This window comes from Cynocephalus volans, chromosome 16, assembly GCF_027409185.1.
Source record: "Cynocephalus volans isolate mCynVol1 chromosome 16, mCynVol1.pri, whole genome shotgun sequence".
Classification (NCBI taxonomy): domain Eukaryota; kingdom Metazoa; phylum Chordata; class Mammalia; order Dermoptera; family Cynocephalidae; genus Cynocephalus; species Cynocephalus volans.
The window spans coordinates 26,978,719-27,000,346 of NC_084475.1; the positions used below are offsets into that span (position 1 = coordinate 26,978,719).

A 21,628-nucleotide genomic window follows, 5' to 3' on the forward strand; every position below is an offset into this window, starting at 1 on the left:
GAGTCTGAAGGAAAATGGCTGGCTTGACTCTGCAGATATTTTGTTTTTATTCCTTCGCGAACCCAACCAGGTGCTGTCTAGGAAGCACAAGCCGGTGTCGGGCGGCCCCAGCTCGATGGAGATCCCGTCCCCGACCGCTGAGCTCTCGCGGAACCCGCGCCGCTTCCTTCCGCCTTCGCGGCGCCTGTCTAAGGACCTCCCAGGGAGCCGCGCGGGACAGGCCCCGCCCCTCCCGGGCCCCGCCCATGGCCCAGGACTCGGCCCGGGGGTGGGGAAAGAAGGTAGCTTCCGGTCTCGCGATGCGTTCTAATCCCGCGAGAAGAGAAGATATCCGCGTTCGGCCGAATGGTGGCGGTGGTGAGGGAGGGTTTGTGGCGGGGGAGCGCCGAGTGAGGGGGTGGGGGCGGAGTCGCGCGCACCGGGCGTACGCACGCGCGCACGCGCCCAGTGGGGCTGGACTGAGAGGGGAGGGGGCGGCGGCGGAGGCAGCGTCGCTTGTTCCGTGGCCCGGACGGTGCGTGGCGGCGCGGGTGGCCACGGGAGAAGTAGGTAGGGGCCACCCCTGCGGAGCCATTGAGGCCACTCCCCTTCTCCCGCGGGTCCGGGAGCCGCACCTCCCTGCGCGTGTGGCGGACCCTGGAGACGCCAGGTCACCCTACGGCCCCGGCGCTCCAGCCCGCGCTTCAGGTACGAGCCGCGGGCTCCCCCGTGCCTGCCGCCCGCCGAGGCCCCGGCCTTCCCTCAGGTTACCCGGGCGACGACACCGCGCCAGGCTCGCCCTCCCTCCCGCGCGGCGACAGCCCTGTCCTTGCTTCCGCACGCTAGGGGACCGGGGCCGCGCTGACCCTGGAGGGGCGGACATGGAGCGGGTCCCCGCCTCAGCTGCTCCCCCGCTCAGGGTCTGGAGGGACGGACCTGCGGTGCACGCCCGCACCCCGTGACCCCGGTGAGGCTGTGCCCGGGTCCTGCCCCGGCCCGGGAGAGGTTGGCCCAGCGAGCTCCGGCCAGGTGAAGGGCTGTCTGGGTTTGAGTAGTTGCCGCATGGTGTCGTGGGCTGCGAGGGGGGTCCTGAATAGTGCCTTGGTCATTTGTGGCCAGTATTGAAAGTTGGAAGCGCTGGAGTTGGTTCTTTTGGGGCTAGTGGTGGGATGGTTTGTGATTTTTCTTAAATAGTGGAGAAGCACACTATGAGCCTTAGTAGGTGGTGGGCTATTAGTAAATGAGCAGCAGTAGTGTTCATTAACGTGCGATTTAATTGCGTTCTAATTTTGTGCAGTAATGTCCTCAGATTCAGAAGAGTTCTGCTTAAAGAGTTTAATAAGACTTTCATCCGATATTTAAACACACATGTTTGCAAATACTCGTGCCTTGAGAGCTACATCGTCTCTTTATACCAGTGTTAATTTTACAGGCATAATGGTTATGAAAGCTTCTGTAGATGATGATGATTCAGGATGGGAGCTCAGTATGCCAGAAAAAATGGAAAAAAGCAATACAAGCTGGGTGGACATAACCCAAGATTTTGAAGACGCTTGTCGAGGTGAGTTTGAATTTTTGGATTACAAGTTCAAAATCTGGGAAAGGGTAAAATAAAATCACGTTTATGATTTCTAAGCTTACTTCATTTAATGAAATCAACAGGTAAGTGTGGTTTATCACGTTTGTTAACTACACTTAGTCTCTACTCTAATTTTAGCTTTTGTTTAAAGCCAGTGTATATTTGATATAACATTAAATACAGATGTTGAGGTAATTTTTTCTATTAAAATTTTCTAACTTTAAGTAACAGGTTAGAGAGTACATACAATAATTTCTAACTGGAAATACTTATTATGTTAATCTAAGAAGATAGTATTTATGTATATTTGAGGCTTGAAAATGATCAGATCACATCATTCCCTTCTTAAGATTGTCCAGTGGCTTCCTGTTGCAGGTAGAATAAAATCCAAAGTCCATTCTTATGGCTTATTAGATCTGGTCCCTGCCTACCACTCAGTCTTCATATTTGTACCAGGGCCCTTGAGGCTCATTATGTCCCAGTCACAAGGTCCTTTTTATCTCCTCATTAAACACAACAAGGTGGTTCCCTCAGGCCCTTGACATATTTTGTTTTCTCTATGTTAAATTGTTTTGTCCCTGGCCTTCACATAGCTGGCCCCTTCTTGACCACTTAAATGTTACCTCTTTGGTGATGACCTCAAAACAACCACTCTAAGCAGATTCACTCCCCTTATTCACTTCTCTCCAGCTCCACTTCAGTTGAATCATTCTATTGTATTTTCTTCATGGCACTTATCTGTGTCAGAAACCATCATTTTCCATTTTCAATCTCTTGTTTATTGTGAGTGTCACTGCTTGGAATATAAGCTCTGTCAGGGCAGAGATATGTTTGTAACCCTAGCACACGGAACAGTGTCTGGTGCATAGTAAGTTCAATAGATGTTTGAGAATAAATGATTGGGGAAAAAGCCTTAGGGAGAGACTGAAGATAAGAGAGGAAAAATAACAAAGTGAGAGCTTAAAGTTTAAAGAGAGGATGGGATCAAGAACATGGTAGAGAAAGTAACTTGGGGAACAGCATAGGCACATACTGAGACAGGAAGAGATGAGGTTAGGATGGTGAAAATACAGGTACATTTCTTAAGTGGCTGGCGAGGAGGGGTGGAGGAATTCACACCTAGTGGCTCCTGTTTTCCCAGGAAGCTTAGGCCTTTTCGTGATAGGGAGGTGGGTATGTTTGAATAGTGCTCTGAAGGAGAGGAGTAAAAGTTTGGAGCAGCTGCAGGTGGAAAGGGAGCCAGCTGAGTATTAGCAAAATAATAAATCATGTGCCTACCCTTTGACTGTTTTGAAATGCATCTCCAATTAAAGTATTCCTCAGTGAGATAGTGGAAAGAACATTAGACTGGAAGTTGGTTGATTGCACATGTATGTCTATGGAAGGGAGAGAAACAGAAGTGTAAGTTACAGGGTAGTTTTTGTGTTCAGAGATCTTAGGCTATTAAATGGATCATACCTATCATCTTGCAGCGATTTTAAGTGACCTATATTAGGGGGCTTTCATTACCAACATAAATGGGGAAGGTTTTATGAAGGATATATGGCTTGGGTTGGACCCTAAGGGAGAGGTCTAGTTTCTGTAAGTGAAGGTGAGGAAATTATTTTAGACTGAGATGAACCATGTGAGCCAGAGTTAGTGAAAGTTTTATGTTGGGGAGACAGTGAATAATTCTGCTTGGCGACAAAACAGTTTTCAGTGCTGGGAATTATAGAGGTAGAGGGACTTCAGTACCATTGTGGTGTTTTTGGTTTTTACTTTTTTTAGTTTGAGCTTGTTTTATGGGCGGTTGGGAGGTCTTTAAAGGTTTTGAGGGTAAAATTGAAAGTGTGTTCCCCTTGATGTTTAGTACAGTGACTTGGAAAGAGGAGCTTTTCAGTAAATAACACAGTAAGCTTTTGAGTCAGACATGGGCTGAAGTCCCCAACTCTGCAATTTATTAGTTCAGTTACCTTGGATAGTTTAATTCATCTGAGTCTTAGTTTTCTCCTTTGTAAAATAGAGCTTCTGCTTTATAGAATTTTGGGTATTAAATGAGATAGTGGATATAAAGAACTTGGTCTGTAGTAGACACTCAATGATGGTAGCTGTAGTTACTCATGGTATCTGTGTAATTCAGTGTTGAAGGGGTGTGAAGAAAGGTTAATCTACCAGCATAATTTATGATGGATTGGGATGGAGAGAGCAAACTTTTGCACTCAGCCCAGGTTGAGGTGTTAGGACCTTGGGCTAGGATAGTTATAGAATGGAATACAAGTGCTACACATGAGGACAAGGAAAGTTCGCGTGGCTCGATTGGTGAATGCTGAAGTGGTGAAAGGAACATGAGACATGATTTGTCCCTTAAACATTTCCATCGGTGATAACAGAGGAGAGTGAGCAAATACACTACTCAATCTCCTCTTCCCAAATCTTGTGGGTGGAGTTCCAAGCAGCTTGATTGTAAGCACAAGGTATCTTTATGATTCACTGTTTTATCTTAGAAATTTATGGAAAAGGTTGCATTTTGCACCATATTTCCATTTATGTTAAAGGTCTTTTTCTTCCAAATTGTCATGGAAAATTGACAGTGCTAGGCAGCTGTGCTATTTTTTGTTCTGTTTCTTTGAGTGCCCTGAGACACGATGGCCTGAACAGTTGCCTGAACAGTTCCCAGGGTTGTGCGTACCACAGTTTGAAGACCACAGGTCTGCAGAAGTTAGTCTCGACTAAATATAACTTTATAAGTCCTCTAATTTTAGTACCACTGCTTGTTTTCATATATATATCTTGTACTTTTTTGGGGTTGTAAGAAGAATTAAATTCAAGAAAACAGTTTTAGCATAGTGTTGGGGAGAGATGTTTTGGCTTGGTTTCATGTTATATCATAAATTAGTTTCTTTGTGGAAAGAACCTTGAATAGAAGATAAGGTTTAATCCCTACCTTGGTGTGGATTGAAAGGGGGTGGCATGTCATTTTGTTGCCAGCATCATACCATCCTATTAACTCTTCTATAATTAGCTCTTGCATTGTCTTAAGTGGCACAAATGTAAGGTATACTTCTTGGAACTAAAAAGTTGGTATAGAATTAATCTTTCTCTACATATAGATTTAGGATTATTGACTATTGGCAGCTCTTAAGCTTGTGGTGTTAATAATCGTTTCCCCTTCTCGAAGTAATATGTGATTATCGTAAAAATACCTCTAGGCTTTTGTTCTCTAGGAAACCTTGCCTAATTTAAATCATCTCATTTTGCTACCTGTAAAAAAGTCTCTGACCTTTATATTCCATCTGGTTTTCTATGTTTAGATGCTTTTTGAATTGCAAAACCACAACTTAGAATTATTTCACTTAAATGATCATGTAACATACATTCCTCCTTATTCTGCCTACCACATTCCCTTTTCTCACACTGTTAATAGCCCACGTTCTCTCTAGGAATGATGACACCAGCAGGTTATCTAGAGCCCAAAATTGTTCCAAGGTCTGCTATTTTTACTTATGTTCTTTTGGTGCTCTAGTCTAGGAGGATGTGGGCTCATCCTCTCATTCCATTTTCTTCTATCTTTGATGGCTTATTTCATTCCTCCTTAGTCAGTCTTTATTACGTGTACCATTATTTAAGGGCCCCCTTATCCATCCGATTTCTTCAGCTCGTCTCGTACGTTAGGGAAATTCCTTTTATTGCTTTCTCTTTTCTCTTCTAAAATCTGGGATAATTAAGCTCCTTGTTTCTCTTTCTTTTTGTTCTATCTTCTCTCACACGGAACTTTTGTAGGTGGTCAATATACTGTATGTTTGTTTTAAGAATGAATGTTTTTATGCCACGTTACTTCAAACTGGAGAATATTTGGATCTGCGACTAAAGGAGTTTGAGAACCATTGCATTACATTAAATGCTGTCATTTTGGGTGATTGCCCAAACCAGCATAATTGTGAACGCAAGCATGAGTACTGAAATTGTGGCAATACTTGATTATAATGCTATCATCCAGGTGTTCTGGGATATGCTTCTGTAATCTTTTTTAAAGATTATCATTGAACTGATTACATAGCATTTAAAAATTATTGTAGAAAAAATGTAGATTCTTGGTAAAACTTTCATGGACATCTTTGTCCACCCCTTCCCAGTCCATGAATCTAGTTTGAGAATCATTGTTCTAGGAATTTGCTGTTTAACACTTTATTCTAAGATGAAAAGGATGGACAGAAATTGTCCCGGTAAAAGATATGGGCAGCCTATAAACTATTTTTTAAAATGATTTTGTTTTTGGAAGTGAAAATTATGTTTTCCTTGTTCCATGCCATCAAGGATTTTTCAGTGGTGGGACATGGGTGGGGTGGTCACTGCATTTGTGGGTCACTTTAGATCAGTGGTTCACAACTGGGGGTGATTTTGCATCTCAAGGGACATTTGCCAATGTCTCCAGACATTTCGGGGGGGGAGGGGGCCTTGCCACTGGTATCTTAGTACATGCTAGAGATGCTGCTAACCATCCAGTGCACAGGGCAGCCCCCACACAAAAATACTGTCCTCAAAATGTCAGTAATGATGCTTAGTATACTCCATTTAGATTACTTTCAAGAACGCTTAGCTATCATTCAGCCTCTAACCCTGGATTCTTCAAGAAAGGAACATATGGATATTGGATGACTTAACACCTCTAACAACTAGCAATAACATAGGGCAAACAGTGTGAGGGAATGGGACCTTTAGTGCACTTTGAGGTTGCCAGATGTATCTTATCAGATTTTCCCCTTAATTCTGTATTGTGTATTCTGCTTTATTTTAGGAGCTTTGATCAGTAGAAAAGGATTCCCTATAAGTCACTACTTTCCTCCTTTTAGCTGGTTATTTTGGTATTTATCTTTATGATTCTAGTTATCATGCTTTTATTGCTACTTCTTGATTTCTCCTACCCGCAATATGGGTATTTTATATAGGCTACTGCCTGTATATAGCTACACTGTGGATATGTAAATATTATTCATAGCTGAGCTAAGGAGTAAAACTATTATTAATTTTCCCTTCCTGCACAGTTCTGTTTTATACAAAATTTTTTTACCTAAAATCTATGTACTTATTAATTCTACCTCAGACTCTACTAGTTGTCTAAATTTCCTTAAGACATTCAGACTCATGAAACACCCTATCAGTTTCATCTCTTTAAAGAAATTTCTCCTGCATCCTTACTTAATCCCAATCTGGATTTCTTGCCTTTTGTACCTGGTGGGCAATTTCATTCTCAGATCTTCCTTTCATCATCAGCCTGGAGTCTCAACTTTTCTTCCTTGTTATGATTGGACATGTTTGTTATCTTCTTGAGTAAAATGCACGAGATACAGTTTTTTTAAGGCTCCGAATGTCTGGAAATGTCTTTATTCTACCCTTCCAATTGATGGATACTACAGCTGGGTACCTTTGAGAGTTTTGAAGACATTGTCCATTGATTTGTTGCTCTAGTGTTGCTATTAAGAAGTCTGATGAGGGAAAACAAAAACAAAACCTCTGATGACATTCTGATTCCTGAGCTTTCATATGTAACTTTTTAGGATCTTCTGTTTGTCTCACGTGTCCAGACCTTCCACAGTTGGTTTGCCTTGTTGGTGACTCTCGAGCCCTGTCAATTCTGGGAAACCCCCTTGAATTATTTGATTTCCTCTTTGTTTTTTCTATATTCTCCTTTGGAGTGTCTGTTATTTGAATATTGAGTCTCCTAAGCTGGTCCTCTGCTTTTTTTCTTTTTCTTCAACTTCATCTTCCAAACCTTCTATTGAATTTTTCCTTTCTGCTGTAATGTTTTTAATTTATAAGTTTTTTTTTCTCTGAATGTTCCTTTTCTTTTCCCCCCCAAAGTATCCTATTTTTGGTCAATGGATACAAAACTGTAGAGAGAGAGGAAGAATAATATTTAGTGTTCTATAGCAATATAGGGAGACTACAGCCAACAATAAATTACTGGGTAACTTCAGGTAGCTAGTTGAGAGAACGTTGAATGTTCTCAATATGAAGAGGTGACAAATGTTTAAGGTGGTGAATATGCTAAACACCGTGATATGATCATTGCACACACTATAAATGAACCCAATATCATATTGTACTTCATAAATATATACAATTATTATAGGTCAATTAAGAAAAAATAAATTAAAAAAAATTTCATAGACAGAAGTAGATTGGAGTTTACCAAAACAGGGGGTGGAGTGGGGGAATAGTAAGAAGTTATTGCTTACTAGGTACAGAGTTTATGTTTAGGATGGTGAAAAAATTTTGGAAATAGAGGTAGTGGTTACACAGCATTGTGAATGTAATTAATTCCACACAATTGTATGTTTAAAAATACTTAAAATGGAAATTATTACAGTATATATATTATGTATGTTTTACCACAATAAAAAAAAATTTCAGGAGCTAAGGGAAAAAAAATGTATTGTTTGAGGGTCACACTGTTTTATCTCTTTAAGGATAATAATAGTTCTTTTGAATTTTTGTTTCCCTCATGGTGTGTTTCTTCCAACTTATGTTTTTAGTTTGTTTCCTGTAGTTTCTGTCTTTTGCATTTGGTAAATTACTCAGATATCTAAGAATCCTTTGTTGTCTGAGAGTAGGGGACTAAAAAGCCAATTGGAAGCTCAGAATTTCTGAGTGATAACTTGGTGACTGTGAATGTCAGTGTTGGGTGATCTGACTTGGCTTTTGTGTTGGAGAACCTATGATGTCAGTTATTTAGTTCTTTCCTCTTGGAAAGATTATATTCCTTAAAGAAGACTTATCTAATCTTCTGACTTGAGGTTGAAATTCTGACTTGACTGCCCATGATTTAACAGTTAAGTGGGGAAGAGATCTGGGATTTTCACATACCCCCTTTCCAGGACTGTACTGTGGCCTTCAAATTACCTGGTGTCCCGGAGACTTTTTGTTTTACCTTCTGTAACTAAAGTCTTCAGGGTTACCCGGGGGGGGGGGGGGGGGGTGTGTGTGTGTGTGTGTGTGTGTGTGTGTGTGTGTGTGTGTGTGTGTGTGTGTGTGTGTGTGTGTGTGTGTGTGTGTGTGTGTGTGTGTGTGTGTGTGTGTGTGTGTGTGTGTGTGTGTGTGTGTGTGTGTGTGTGTGTGTGTGTGTGTGTGTGTGTGTGTGTGTGTGTGTTCGTGTGTGTGCGCGCGCGCGCAGAGGGCTCTGGAAAATCTGTCAGTCCTGTGTATTTCAGCCCCCTTTACCCTAACTTTTGGAAGCAAGTGATAAATCAGGTTGGTTTTTGGTTTTCTCTCTTGCCAGCTTTTAGGGTTCAGTTTTCTTGGTTCTACTGTACCTTTCTGTTTCTAAGTTTTTCCAATTTTGTTGCTGTTATGTTATTTCTGCTCATGTTTTCCTCTTTTTTGGGGTTTATGCCTTTCTTTCTTTTTTTAATCCCTCTTCTTTTAATCCTTTTCAGGAGGGAATTAAAGGTAGTTGTATGTGTTCAATTGGCCACCTTTACCCAGGAGTGAACTTTAATTGTTCTGTTTAAATAACACTAATAGTATTGGATTTCAGCTGTATCGTAGATTAAATAGGGCCTTCATAGGAACCCTAGCTGGGAACTTAGCCATTATTTAAAATGCTATGTGTAAAAATCTGTAACAGTTTATAAATGATCTCATTTATGAGATGGTGAAATATATTTGCATTGTTGCCTGTTTGCATGTTTTTCTGTGTCCTACATTTCTTCAGGAAAATGATCTTGTGCTTTAAGTGCTTAGCACTGCTGCATACCCAAACTCTATTCAGAAGTTATGATTTGTTTATTTCTTTTTTTTTTTTTTTTTTTTACATTGTCTATTTAATTCAGTCTTTTATTTCTTTTTTTTTTTTTTAAATTTTATTTTGTCAATATACATTGTAGCTGATTAATGCTCCCCATCACCAAAACCTCCCTCCCTTCTCCCTCCCCCCCTCCCCCCCAACAATGTCCTTTCTGTTTGTTTGTTGTATCAACTTCAAATAATTGTGGTTGTTATATCTTCTTCCTCCCCCCCCCCCCCCGGTTTGTGTGTGTATGTGTGTATGTGTGTGTGTGAATTTATATATTAATTTTTAGCTCCCTCCAATAAGTGAGAACATGTGGTATTTCTCTTTCTGTGCCTGACTTGTTTCACTTAATATAATTCTCTCAAGGTCCATCCATGTTGTTGCAAATGGCAGTATTTCATTCGTTTTTATAGCTGAGTAGTATTCCATTGTGTAGATGTACCACATTTTCCGTATCCACTCATCTGATGATGGGCATTTGGGCTGGTTCCAACTCATGGCTATTGTAAAGAGTGCTGCGATGAACATTGGGGAACAGGTATACCTTCGACTTGATGATTTCCATTCCTCTGGGTATATTCCCAACAGTGGGATGGCTGGGTCGTATGGTAGATCTATTTGCAATTGTTTAAGGAACCTCCATACCATTTTCCATAGAGGCTGCACCATTTTGCAGTCCCACCAACAATGTATGAGAGTTCCTTTTTCTCCGCAGCCTCGCCAGCATTTATCGTTCATAGTCTTTTGGATTTTAGCCATCCTAACTGGGGTTAGATGGTATCTCAATGTGGTTTTGATTTGCATTTCCCGGATGCTGAGTGATGTTGAGCATTTTTTCATATGTCTGTTGGCCATTTGGATATCTTCCTTAGAGAAATGCCTACTTAGCTCTTTTGCCCATTTTTTAATTGGGTTGCTTGTTTTCTTCTTGTAAAGTTGTTTGAGTTCCTTATATATTCTGGATATTAATCCTTTGTCAGATGTATATTTTGCAAATATTTTCTCCCACTCTGTTGGTTGTCTTTTAACTCTTTTAATTGTTTCTTTTGCTGTGCAGAAGCTTTTTAGTTTGATAGAATCCCATTTGTTTATTTTTCCTTTGGTTGCCCGTGCTTTTGGGGTCGTATTCATGAAGTCTGTGCCCAGTCCTATTTCCTGAAGTGTTTCCCCTATGTTTTCTTTAAGAAGTTTTATTGTCTCAGGGTGTATATTTAAATCCTTAATCCATTTTGAGTTGATTTTAGTATACGGTGAGAGGTATGGATCTAGTTTCATTCTCCTGCATATCGATATCCAGTTATCCCAGCACCACTTGCTGAAGAGGCAGTCCCTTCCCCAGTGAATAGGCTTGGTGCCTTTGTCAAAGATCAGATGGCAGTAAGTGTGTGGGTTGATTTCTGGATTCTCTATTCTATTCCATTGGTCAGTGTGTCTGTTTTTATGCCAGTACCATACTGTTTTGGTTATTATAGCTTTGTAGTATAGCTTAAAGTCAGGTAGTGTTATGCCTCCAGCTTTATTTTTTTTGCTGAGCATTGCTTTGGCTATTCGTGGTCTTTTATTGTTCCATATAAATGTCTGAATAGTTTTTTCCATTTCTGAGAAAAATGTCTTTGGAATTTTGATGGGGATTGCATTGAATTTGTATATCACTTTGGGTAGTATGGACATTTTCACTATGTTGATTCTTCCAATCCAAGAGCATGGAATATCTTTCCATCTTCTTGTATCCTCTCTAATTTCTCTCAGCAGTGGTTTGTAGTTCTCATTATAGAGATTTTTCACCTCCTTGGTTAACTCAATTCCTAAGTATTTTATTTTTTTGGTGGCTATTGTAAATGGGCAGGCTTTCTTGATTTCTCCTTCTGCATGTTCACTATTGGAGAAAAGAAATGCTACTGATTTTTGTGTGTTGATTTTGTATCCTGCTACTGTGCTGAAATCATTTATCAATTCCAAGAGTTTTTTTGTAGAGGTTTTAGGCTGTTCGATATATAGGATCATGTCATCTGCAAACAGGGACAGTTTGACTTCATCTTTTCCAATCTGGATGCCCTTTATTTCCTTCTCTTCTCTGATTGCTCTGGCTAGTACTTCCAACACTATGTTGAATAGGAGTGGTGAGAGTGGGCATCCTTGTCTAGTGCCTGTTCTTAAAGGAAAAGCTTTCAGCTTTTCCCCATTCAGGATGATATTGGCAGTGGGTTTGTCATATATGGCTTTAATTATGTTGAGATACTTTCCCTCTATACCTAACTTATAGAGGGTCTTTGTCATGAATGAGTGCTGAACTTTATCAAATGCTTTTTCAGCATCTATAGAGATGATCATATGGTCCTTGTGTTTGAGTTTATTAATATGGTGTATCACATTTATTGATTTGCGTATGTTGAACCAACCTTGCATCCCTGGGATGAATCCCACTTGATCGTGATGAATAATTTTTCGTATGTGTTGCTGTATTCTGTTTGCTAGTATTTTAGTGAGGATTTTTGCATCTATATTCATCAAGGATATCGGCCTGTAGTTTTCTTTTTTGGTTATATCTTTACCTGGTTTTGGTATCAGGATGATGTTTGCTTCATAGAATGAGTTTGGGAGATTTGCGTCCGTTTCAATCTTTTGGAATAGTTTGTAAAGAATCGGTGTCAATTCCTCTTTGAATGTTTGGTAAAATTCTGCTGTGAATCCATCTGGTCCTGGGCTTTTCTTTGTTGGGAGCCTTCTGATAACAGCTTCAATCTCCTTTATTGTTATTGGTCTGTTCAGATTTTCTACGTCTTCACGGTTCAGTTTTGGGAGCTTGTGTGTGTCCAGAAATTTATCCATTTCCTCCAGCTTTTCAAATTTGTTGGCGTATAGTTGTTTATAGTAGTCTCGAATGATTCCTTGTATTTCAGATGAATCAGTTGTAATATCGCCTTTTTCATTTCTAATTTTTGTTATTTGAGTCTTCTCTCTTCTTTTTTTTGTTAGCCATGCTAATGGTTTGTCAATTTTATTTATCTTTTCAAAAAACCAACTTTTTGATTCACTGATCTTTTGTATTGTTTTTTGGGTTTCAATTTCATTGAGTTCTGCTCTGATCTTAATGATTTCTTTCCGTCTGCTAACTTTAGGTTTAGATTGTTCTTGTTTTTCTAGTTCTTTAAGGTGAAGTGTTAGGTTGTTCACTTGCCATCTTTCCATTCTTCTGAGGTGAGCATTTAATGCAATAAATTTCCCCCTTAATACTGCTTTTGCAGTATCCCACAGGTTTTGGTATGATGTATCATTGTTTTCATTAGTTTCAATAAACTTTTTGATTTCCTGCTTGATTTCTTCTTGGACCCATATGTCATTAAGTAGAATGCTGTTTAATTTCCATGTGTTTGTATAGTTTCCAGAGTTTTGTTTGTTATTAATTTCTAGTTTTAATCCATTGTGGTCTGAGAAGATACATGGGATAATTCCAATTTTTTTGAATTTATTGAGACTTGATTTGTGACCTAATATGTGATCTATCCTGGAGAATGATCCATGTGCTGATGAGAAGAATGAACATTCTGAGGTTGTTGGGTGGAATGTTCTGTAGATATCTGCCAATTCCAATTGGTCTAGAGTCTTGTTTAGATCTTGTGTTTCTCTACTGATTCTTTGCCTAGATGATCTGTCTAATATTGACAGTGGAGTGTTCAGGTCCCCTGCTATTATGGTATTAGTGTCTATTTCCTTCTTTAGGTCTAATAGAGTTTGTTTTATAAATCTGGCTGCTCCAACATTGGGTGCGTACATATTTATGATTGTTATGTCTTCTTGATGGATCAGTCCTTTTATCATTAAGTAGTGTCCCTCATTGTCTCTTTTTATGGTTTTTAGTTTAAAGTCTATTTTGTCAGATATAAGAATAGCCACTCCAGCTCGTTTTTCTTTTCTGTTTGCATGGTAAATCTTTTTCCATCCTTTCACTCTTAGTCTGTGTGAATCTTTATGGGTGAGGTGGGTCTCTTGTAGGCAGCATATAGTTGGGTCCTGCTTTTTGATCCAGTCAGCCAGTCTGTGTCTTTTAATTGGGGAATTTAAGCCTTTAACATTAAGAGTTGTTATTGAAAGGTGTTGATTTATTCCTAGCATTTTATTGGTTGTTTGGTTGTCTTAGGTGTCTTTTGTTCCTTGCTTTCTGATTTACTGTTTGGTTTCTTTGTTTGTTGGTTCCTTAGGTTGTAGATAGTGTTTTTGTTAGCTTGTTTTCTCTTCATGAATGCCATTTTTATTGTACTAGCGGGTTTAGATTTTTCTTAGGTTTTTATGGCAGTGGTAGTTATTTTTCAGGAACCAAACCCAGTACTCCCTTGAGGATTTCTTGTAAGGGTGGTCTTGTGGTAGTGAACTCCCGCAGTTTTTGTTTGTCTGAGAAATATACTATTTGCCCCTCATTTCGGAAGGATAGCCTTGCAGGGTAGAGTATTCTTGGCTGGCAATCTTTGTCTTTTAGTATTTTGAAAATATCATCCCATTCCTTTCTAGCTTTTAGGGTTTGTGATGAAAAGTCTGATGTTAACCTGATTGGGGCTCCCTTATAGGTGATTTGACGCTTCTCTCTTGCAGCTTTTAAGATTCTCTCTTTGTCTCTGAGTTTTGCCAATTTGACTATGACATGTCTTGGAGAAGGCCTTTTTGGGTTGAATACGTTTGGAGATCGTTGAGCTTCCTGGATCTGAAGATCTGTGATTTTTCCTATACCTGGGAAGTTTTCTGCCACTATTTTGTTGAATATGTTTTCAATGGAATCTCCATTTTCCTCCCCTTCTGGAATACCCATGACTCGGATATTTGAGCGCTTGAGGTTGTCTGATATCTCTCTCAGATTTTCTTCCATGTCCTTGATTCTTTTTTCTTTCTTTTTGTCTGCTTGTGTTATTTCAAACAGCCCATCTTCAAGTTCAGAGGTTCTCTCTTCAACTTCGACAAGCCTGCTGGTTAAACTCTCCGTTGTGTTTTTTATTTCGCTGAATAACTTCTTCAGTTCAGCAAGTTCTGCTACATTTTTTTTCAGGACATTGATTTCCTTGTATATTTCCTCTTTCAGATCCTGTATACTTTTCCTCATTTCATCATGATGTCTAGCTGAGTTTTCTTGTATCTCATTCAGTTTCCTTAGAATTATCACTCGAAATTCCTTGTCAGTTATTTCAAGGGCTTCTTGTTCTATAGGATCTAGAGTATGAGATTTATTAACTTTTGGTGGTGTACTTTCTTGATTTTTTGTATTTCTGGTGTCTTTTTTTTGGTGTTTATTCATTGTTGCAGGGGGTTTCACAGTCCACCGGTTTAAGACTAATGACTAACTAGGATGTTGCTGTGGTTGCCAATTTGGTATGGCTCCCGCCGTGACTGCTCAGTTGACCTCTAGTGTCTTGTGTGTGTGGTTGCCTCGGGTCTTGGGCTTCTCCGGGGATCCACCTTTCTGGTCAGCTTGTACTCTGCTGGGCTGGTGGATCACGTACCACAGGGTGTGTGATCTCTGTTGAGCTTTCACTTTCTGTACAGGACTTCTCCCCGTTCCGTGTGCTCTGGCCCAGGCTGTTAGATCGTGCAGTGGCGACCCCACCGGGTGTGTGGTTTCTGTCGAGTCTCCGCCTCCCTGGCCGCACGTCTCCCCCCTCTGTGCACACTGTGCTGGGCTGGGGCGTGTCTTCTGCACCCCTCGTCTATCAGCTGGGCCTTCAAGACCCTGCTCAGCACCGCCTCGCCCAGGAAGTCTACCAGGTTTCTGCTAGGCACAGACGACCGGTCTCTCTGGGTGCCTTTGTAGCACTGTGTAGATCTTTCTCGGGTCTTGTTCACCTTTGTATCCCCCCGGTATAAACCGAGTCTAGTGCCCGCCTGCAGCCTGCTCTCCGGCAGGTTCAAGCGGACCTGGGAACTCTCCTACCACACTATTCCCAACCAGAAATTCGTTAGGCTTTTTTCCAAACTGGTGGTCGCAGAGATGGTATCTGCCTCCCAGTAACAGGAAGTTTACCGGGCCGGAGTCCAGGGTGTGGTGGAGTGACAGTCGGCCCGCCCGTACTTCCTAGCCCTCCCAAAACTGGTCGGGACGCCCCACACCCCCAGCCCTGCCAGAGAACCGCGGAGGGAGTGGGAGAGGAGGTCGGCCGCAGGGTCCGGAAAGCCCCGCGCCAGGCCAAGCAAATGGGCTCAGTGATGGCCGAGCAGGGCGGAGCTGCCCGCACCTGGGAAAATGGAGGCAGCACCGTGGCAGTGAGTGGCCTGGTGGTGCAGGCGGGAGCCGCGTGGGCATTCACCCCCCGAACAGAGCTGTGCCCAGGGATCACTCACAGTGCTGTGCCAGGTCGGGCGCTCGCTCTGTCTCTGGTTTGTTGCCTTCCGTGTTCTCGGCGCTGCCGCCTCGGGCTGTTCAGTTGCGGCGCCGCTCGGGCGCTCCCAGGAATCTTCTTTAATGCCGGCCTGAAACCTCGAATCCTGAATAGGGCAGCTGGCCGCCTTCAGTGCGGCCCCAGCCTCCGGGATCCTGGCTGCATCCACAGCAGCCCTGGCGCCGTGTTCCCTGTTTCAAGACTCACTTTTGCAGCTAAGAATCAGTTCTTTTCCTGCTCCACACTTCAAAGCTGTTGCCTGTAAATGAGGCAGCCTCTCCTGCCGGGGGCAAAGTGGTGTTGAGCCCCCACGACCGGCCAGCAGCAGCAGTCCTCCCTTAAGAGATGGCCAGAGGAAGGTCCACAAGTTTCCCGGCTGCCTGAGGCCCAGTGGCCACCTTTTCCACCTCAGCTACTCCGCGCCAGCCGCCGCAGCCGCCGCCATCTATGATTTGTTTATTTCTAAGGCATAAGAAGGAATGTCCACAGTAAGATGTCATGAAATTCTGTAATCTACAAAATTAAGTTAAATTTTCTCTCACAACAGATTTATTCATACCTTATATGAGATCTCTTCATGCCTTTTATAAGAGTAAGGATGAAATAAAAAAGGCAGTTTATTGTCAAGATTGCCCTAAAATTTTGAATTATTACAACTATGGTTTGAGACACGTTTTTCTTATATCTGATTTTTCCCTTTGCTTTGAGTGGTTTAAGCTATACACTGTTAATTAAGCCTGCTTAAGACTTTAACTTAAAAATAGAAGTAACTTAAAAAAAAATTATTTTGTTGCCCTTAGTTCAGTGGTTTGATATAGTCTGGGACCCCCGAGACCGTTTCACAGGGCATGGGAAGTTGAAATTATTCTCGTGGTAATACTGAAATGGTATTTGCCTTTTTGAGTTTCATTGTCCTGTTAGTATACAGTGGGGTTTTCCAGAAGCTACATCATATATGATGTCATTGGTCTAATGGCTAATGAAAGTGTAAAACATCCTACTCACTCAATGTTTTCATAACTGCTGTATGTTTGAATAAGGCCCGAGTTATTTCTGTAGTGCTATACAATATCAATACATGATTCTATATCCAGTTATTGATCATGCAGTGGGGGTGCTTAGAGAAAATTTTAAAGTTTACTGTCTAAAGTTTACTAGTAAGAGATCTGATTACTGGAATTCTGTGGGATCTTATGCGTCATTTAGTCCAACCCTTCATTTTACGGATGAGGAAACAAAGACCCAGAGTGATAGACTTGCTTCTAAATCTGTGGAGTGTTTTTAAGTTTGATGAAGCTATTTGGTAGCCAAATCTACCCTAAATATATGATAGATTGTTACAGCAGTTCTCAAACTTTTTGGTCTCAGAACCTGTCTTAGTCCTTTTTCTGTTTCTTATAACAGAGTACCTGGAACTGGGTAATTTATCAAGAAATTAAATTTATTTCTTATAGTTCTTGAGACTAGGAAGTCCAAGATCAGATGGCTGCATCTGGTGAGGGACTTCTTGCTGGTGGGGACTCTGTGGTGTCCAGAGGTGGTGCAGGGTATTGCATGGCAAGGGGACTGAGTATGCTAACATGCTAGCTCGGGTCTGTCTTCCTCTTCTTATAAAGTCACCAGTTTCATTCCCCTGATAAACCATTAACCCATTAATCCATTAAAATATGAATGGATTAATCTTTTCATGTGGGCAAAGCCCTCATGATCCAGTCACCTCTGAAAGGCCTTACCTCTCAATACTGCTACATTGGGGATTAAGTTTCAACATGAGTTTTGGAGGGGACATTTGAACCATAGCACAACTCCATTACATTCTTTAAAGTTATTGTCTGTGTGTTATATATCTATATTGGTATTTGCCATATTAGAATTTGAAGCTGAGAAATTTGAAAAATATTTATTTATTTAAAAACAACAATAATAACCCAATTGCATGTTTATAAATAACATATTTTTTAATGGAAAATAAATGTATTTTCCAAAACCAAAAATAAGTTAGAAGAGTGGAGTTGTTTCACAGTTTTGCAAAGCTCTTTACTGTCTGGTGTAGTAGAGGGCAACTGAGTTCTCATATCTGCTTCTATAATTCAGTCTGTTTCTGCATGTTGTTTTTGTTGAAGTATATGAAGTAAATCTGGCCTCACCAAATATGTAGTTGAAAAATAGAGGACTCTTTTCAGATAATGGTGGATATTCTTCTCTGATAGTACACGAAAAACTTGACAGGTGGTAGTTTCTTAAAGATAGTTGCAGTGTGAAATTTGAAACCATATCAGTGGACCTTTCATGCTCTGTTATGTTAAAACCTATTGGTCTTTCCTGAACTTTGAATGGGTCTTCAATCGGTGCCTGATCTGTAACATGCATTGCCATTTGGAAAATATTGGTGCAATGAGTTATGCAAACATTCCAAATATTAACACATTTCATTATACAGTATTAAAAAGCACATTTGTTAATATCTCCACCAATACAGAAGTCTTCTAAGTATTGAGAAACTGTCAGACTGACAGTGGCAGATACCTGTTTTCCAAAATTTAAGTTTTTACTTATAAGCTCAAATTTTATCATTAACAACAAGCTTTGTCAATTGTTTTTCTTGAAGCAACAAACTCATTTATTTTCAGAAAAAAGCCATAGTCTCAATTCTGAATAATCAGTTTGTCGTTTGTTTTTCAAGTAAAAGTGTTCTGTGATAATTGTATAAATGCTTTTCCTTGAAACAACCATCTTTCTTTGGTATGCAACAGAAATGTTCATGTGTGCTTCCCATTTTGTCAAATATAATATTAAGAAAGGTGTATACTCAGGTTGAAATTTAATAAGATTGATCCAGGGTGGTACTAGGGTGAGAGAGGTCCCTGTGGTCCAACACTTACGAAGGTGGGAACTGAAAGTGAGTGCCTCTGCATTTTGTACCGTAGGTACCTCACGTGCCACACCCTGGTCCCTGCCCTGAGATTAATAATTATTACTGCTTCATCAGGGACATTCTTTATTATTTTTCCAAGTTTTTTATTATGTTGACATACACCTAACAAAATTTAACCTCTTTACCAATTTTAAGTTTACAGTTCAGTAGTGTTTAATACATTCATAATGTTGTGCAACCGTCATCACCATCCATCTTTGTAACTCTTTTAATCTTGTAAAACTAAAGCTCTGTACCTATTAAACAATAGCTCTTCTTTTCCCCGTTCTTCCATCCCCTGGCAACCACCATTCTACTACAGTCTGTCTGTGATTTTGACTACCTTATATAAATGGAAGTATATAGTGTCTTTTGTGACTGGCTTTTTTTCCTTAACATAATGTCCTCAGGGTTCTTCCATGTATCAGATTTTCCACATGTGTAGCAACACATGTGGAAAAGAATTTCTTTTTTGAAGCTGAGTAGTATTCCACTATACACACATACCGTATTTTGCTTACCCATTCATACACTGATGGGCACCTGTGGTACTTCCATGTTTTAGCCATTGTAAATAATGCCGCTGTGAACATGGGTGTGCAAATATCTCTGAGACCCTGTTTTAAATTTTTTCTTGCTATATGCTCAAAAGTGGAATTGCTGGATTATATGGTAATTTTATTTTTAATTTTTTAAGGAACCACCATGCTATTTTCCACAGCAGCTATACCGTTTTATATTCCCACCAGCAGTGCACAGGGTTCCAGTTTTTCCTCATTTTGTAACACCTATTATTTTTTATTTTTTTTATAGTAGCCATTCTAATGGGTGTAAGGTGGTATCATTGTAGTTTGGTTTGTGTTTTCCTAATGAGTGTGATCATCAAGGACATTCTTAAGTAAGATTGAAAAAAAATTTTGTCTTTGTTAATTGCAAGAGCATGGAAGTGAAGAATACACTGTTTGGCCTTGGGCCAGTATCTTGATTTCTGCTAAGAAAGAGAAGTTGTGCTCATCACTGCTGTTTTTTTCCCCTTCTCACCATTGCTTTTGCATCATCAGTGCAAATGTCAACACAGTGAAAAAGACAAAGAATGTTTTAGTATTAATATGAAAAAAATTTTAATATCACAGACTCCTGGGTTTGTAGACCTCTCAGAAATGCTACGTTATCAGTATATGTTCTATTTTGCTTTATTGTTGTATTGTCATATTTAGATTTGTGCTTTTCATTTATCTGTTTTGGTACCTGGAACTGTTAAAAAATTAATTTTATCTAACTTAATGGTTAGCTAGAAGGATTGGGTAAAGTTCTGAAGACTGCTTCTTTACACCTCATATAGGGTTTGAACATCAACATTTAAGCTAGTTAACAAGTTATAGCAGTGGTTCCCACCTTACCTGCACAGTGAAATCACAAGGAGTACTTTAAAACTACTGTATAGGTCCCACCCCTAGATTTAATTGGTTTGGGTGCTGCTTGGACATTGGGATTTATAAAGCTTGCCAGTTGATTCTAATATGCAGCCAAGGTTATGGACTACTGCTTTATAGGGAATGAATGCCGTTTTGATTAGCTGTTCACTCAAGTGTTTTTTACATTACTTAAATAGAATTTTTAAAAGTGGTCTTGACACTGTTCCTGGAACAAAAAGATTAGTTTGTGATACTAAGTGGTTTAAGAACAACTTGAGAAGTAGCAATTGGTTTCTATGGAAAAGTTTACTTAGGGAAAATATACCAGTGATTTTTAAAAACGAGGTTGGTAATTCTGATTAGAATATTGTGGCCTGTGATGGGTCACTTGTTAATTCTCAAAAGTTTCATTTTTTTCCTAAGCCACTTGATTTGTACTATTTTTAATATTTAGATACTTTATAGAAAGCATTATATTACTAATCGAGTAGAAATAACCATTTCCTAAGTAAATTTTAATTAATGCGAGCACATTTTTTTCTGGTGCTAATGTTTTTCATTTTTTCGTAGAATTAATGATTAAATGTAAATATGATATTACTTAAAGAATATTTCTCTTTGTTTCTTTTAGAATTAAAGTTGGGAGAACTGCTTCATGATAAGCTGTAAGTATTTTTGTGTCCTCTGAAATAGTGTAGTGCAATGTTTTGATCTATTTTTTTCTCATGTGAAGTAGTATTCCCTGAAGTCTGAGTACATTTACGTTTCAAAGCTGTAAAAATAAGACTAATTATAAATATATTTTTATCTTTGGTGAGATCTTTTGTGGCAGCTCACCATAGCTGTGATATGAAATGGTTGTACCTAGTGAAACTGTGACTTGTGGTACTTTTCTTGAGAGTAGATGTACCAAATGTGGAATTTCTTGAAGAACAGGTACCAGTTGTGTCATATATGATAGATTGGTTGATGACCAGAGATCAGGTAACTTAAAGTCTGGATGAAAGTAAATTGAGAATCCCTGGAAGAGCAAAGTAAAGGGAAATGTTTGCTTATATTTATACTCAGGTAGCCTCAGTTCCCATACTAATATGGCCAGGCTCAATTTTCAAGGTTAGGAATATGAAATTTTGAATTAGTAAGTGGACAAGATTGGACATTGAGGGGGGGGGAGGTAGATCCTGTAATTCAGTTCTTCTTAAACTTTAATGTGCACGAGAATCATCTGGAAGGCATTTTAGAACACAGATTACTGGGCCCCACTCCCGGAGTTCCTTGTTTAACACGTCTGGGGTGGGACTGCAGAATTTGAATTTCTAATAAATTCCCAGGTGAGATTGATGCTGCTGGTCCACTTTGCGCATCACTGTGGATGATCATTTTGATGATGCAGGCAGTTGTAGAAAGGACGTAATGAAACCAAAGCACAGGCTACTGCAGGAAAGAATGTGGCTTCTGGCTATGGAACATGGCATGAGAGAGGACACCTAGAGGGACCTAGCTCCCTTCATTTCCCCAGGGTTTTAGGCTGTGAGCCCTGGAAACATGATTGCCAGCAGCCTGCACTGACCGTCTATTAAAGTTGTATCTTTCCAATCTATATCCCCTTTAGCC

At 40.1% G+C, this 21,628-nt stretch overlaps 1 protein-coding gene across 4 annotated transcripts in view; it reads left to right on the forward strand.

The window, feature by feature from the left end:
* Positions 1–328: 328 nt before the first annotated feature.
* The window catches only part of NAA35 (N-alpha-acetyltransferase 35, NatC auxiliary subunit), a 98,824-nt gene continuing 77,524 nt past the window's right edge, over positions 329–21,628 (forward strand). For 2 of the 4 annotated variants that reach the window (XM_063080665.1, XM_063080662.1), the window contains exons 1-3: positions 472–687; positions 1,412–1,540; positions 20,646–20,679. In XM_063080665.1, the coding sequence (XP_062936735.1) occupies positions 1,417–1,540; positions 20,646–20,679 (158 nt within the window). In that variant the 5' untranslated portion in view covers positions 472–687; positions 1,412–1,416. Of the gene's footprint in view, positions 358–471; positions 688–1,411; positions 1,541–20,645; positions 20,680–21,628 lie in introns of those variants that run through there. The other 2 variants (XM_063080664.1, XM_063080663.1) reach the window with 2 other exon arrangements.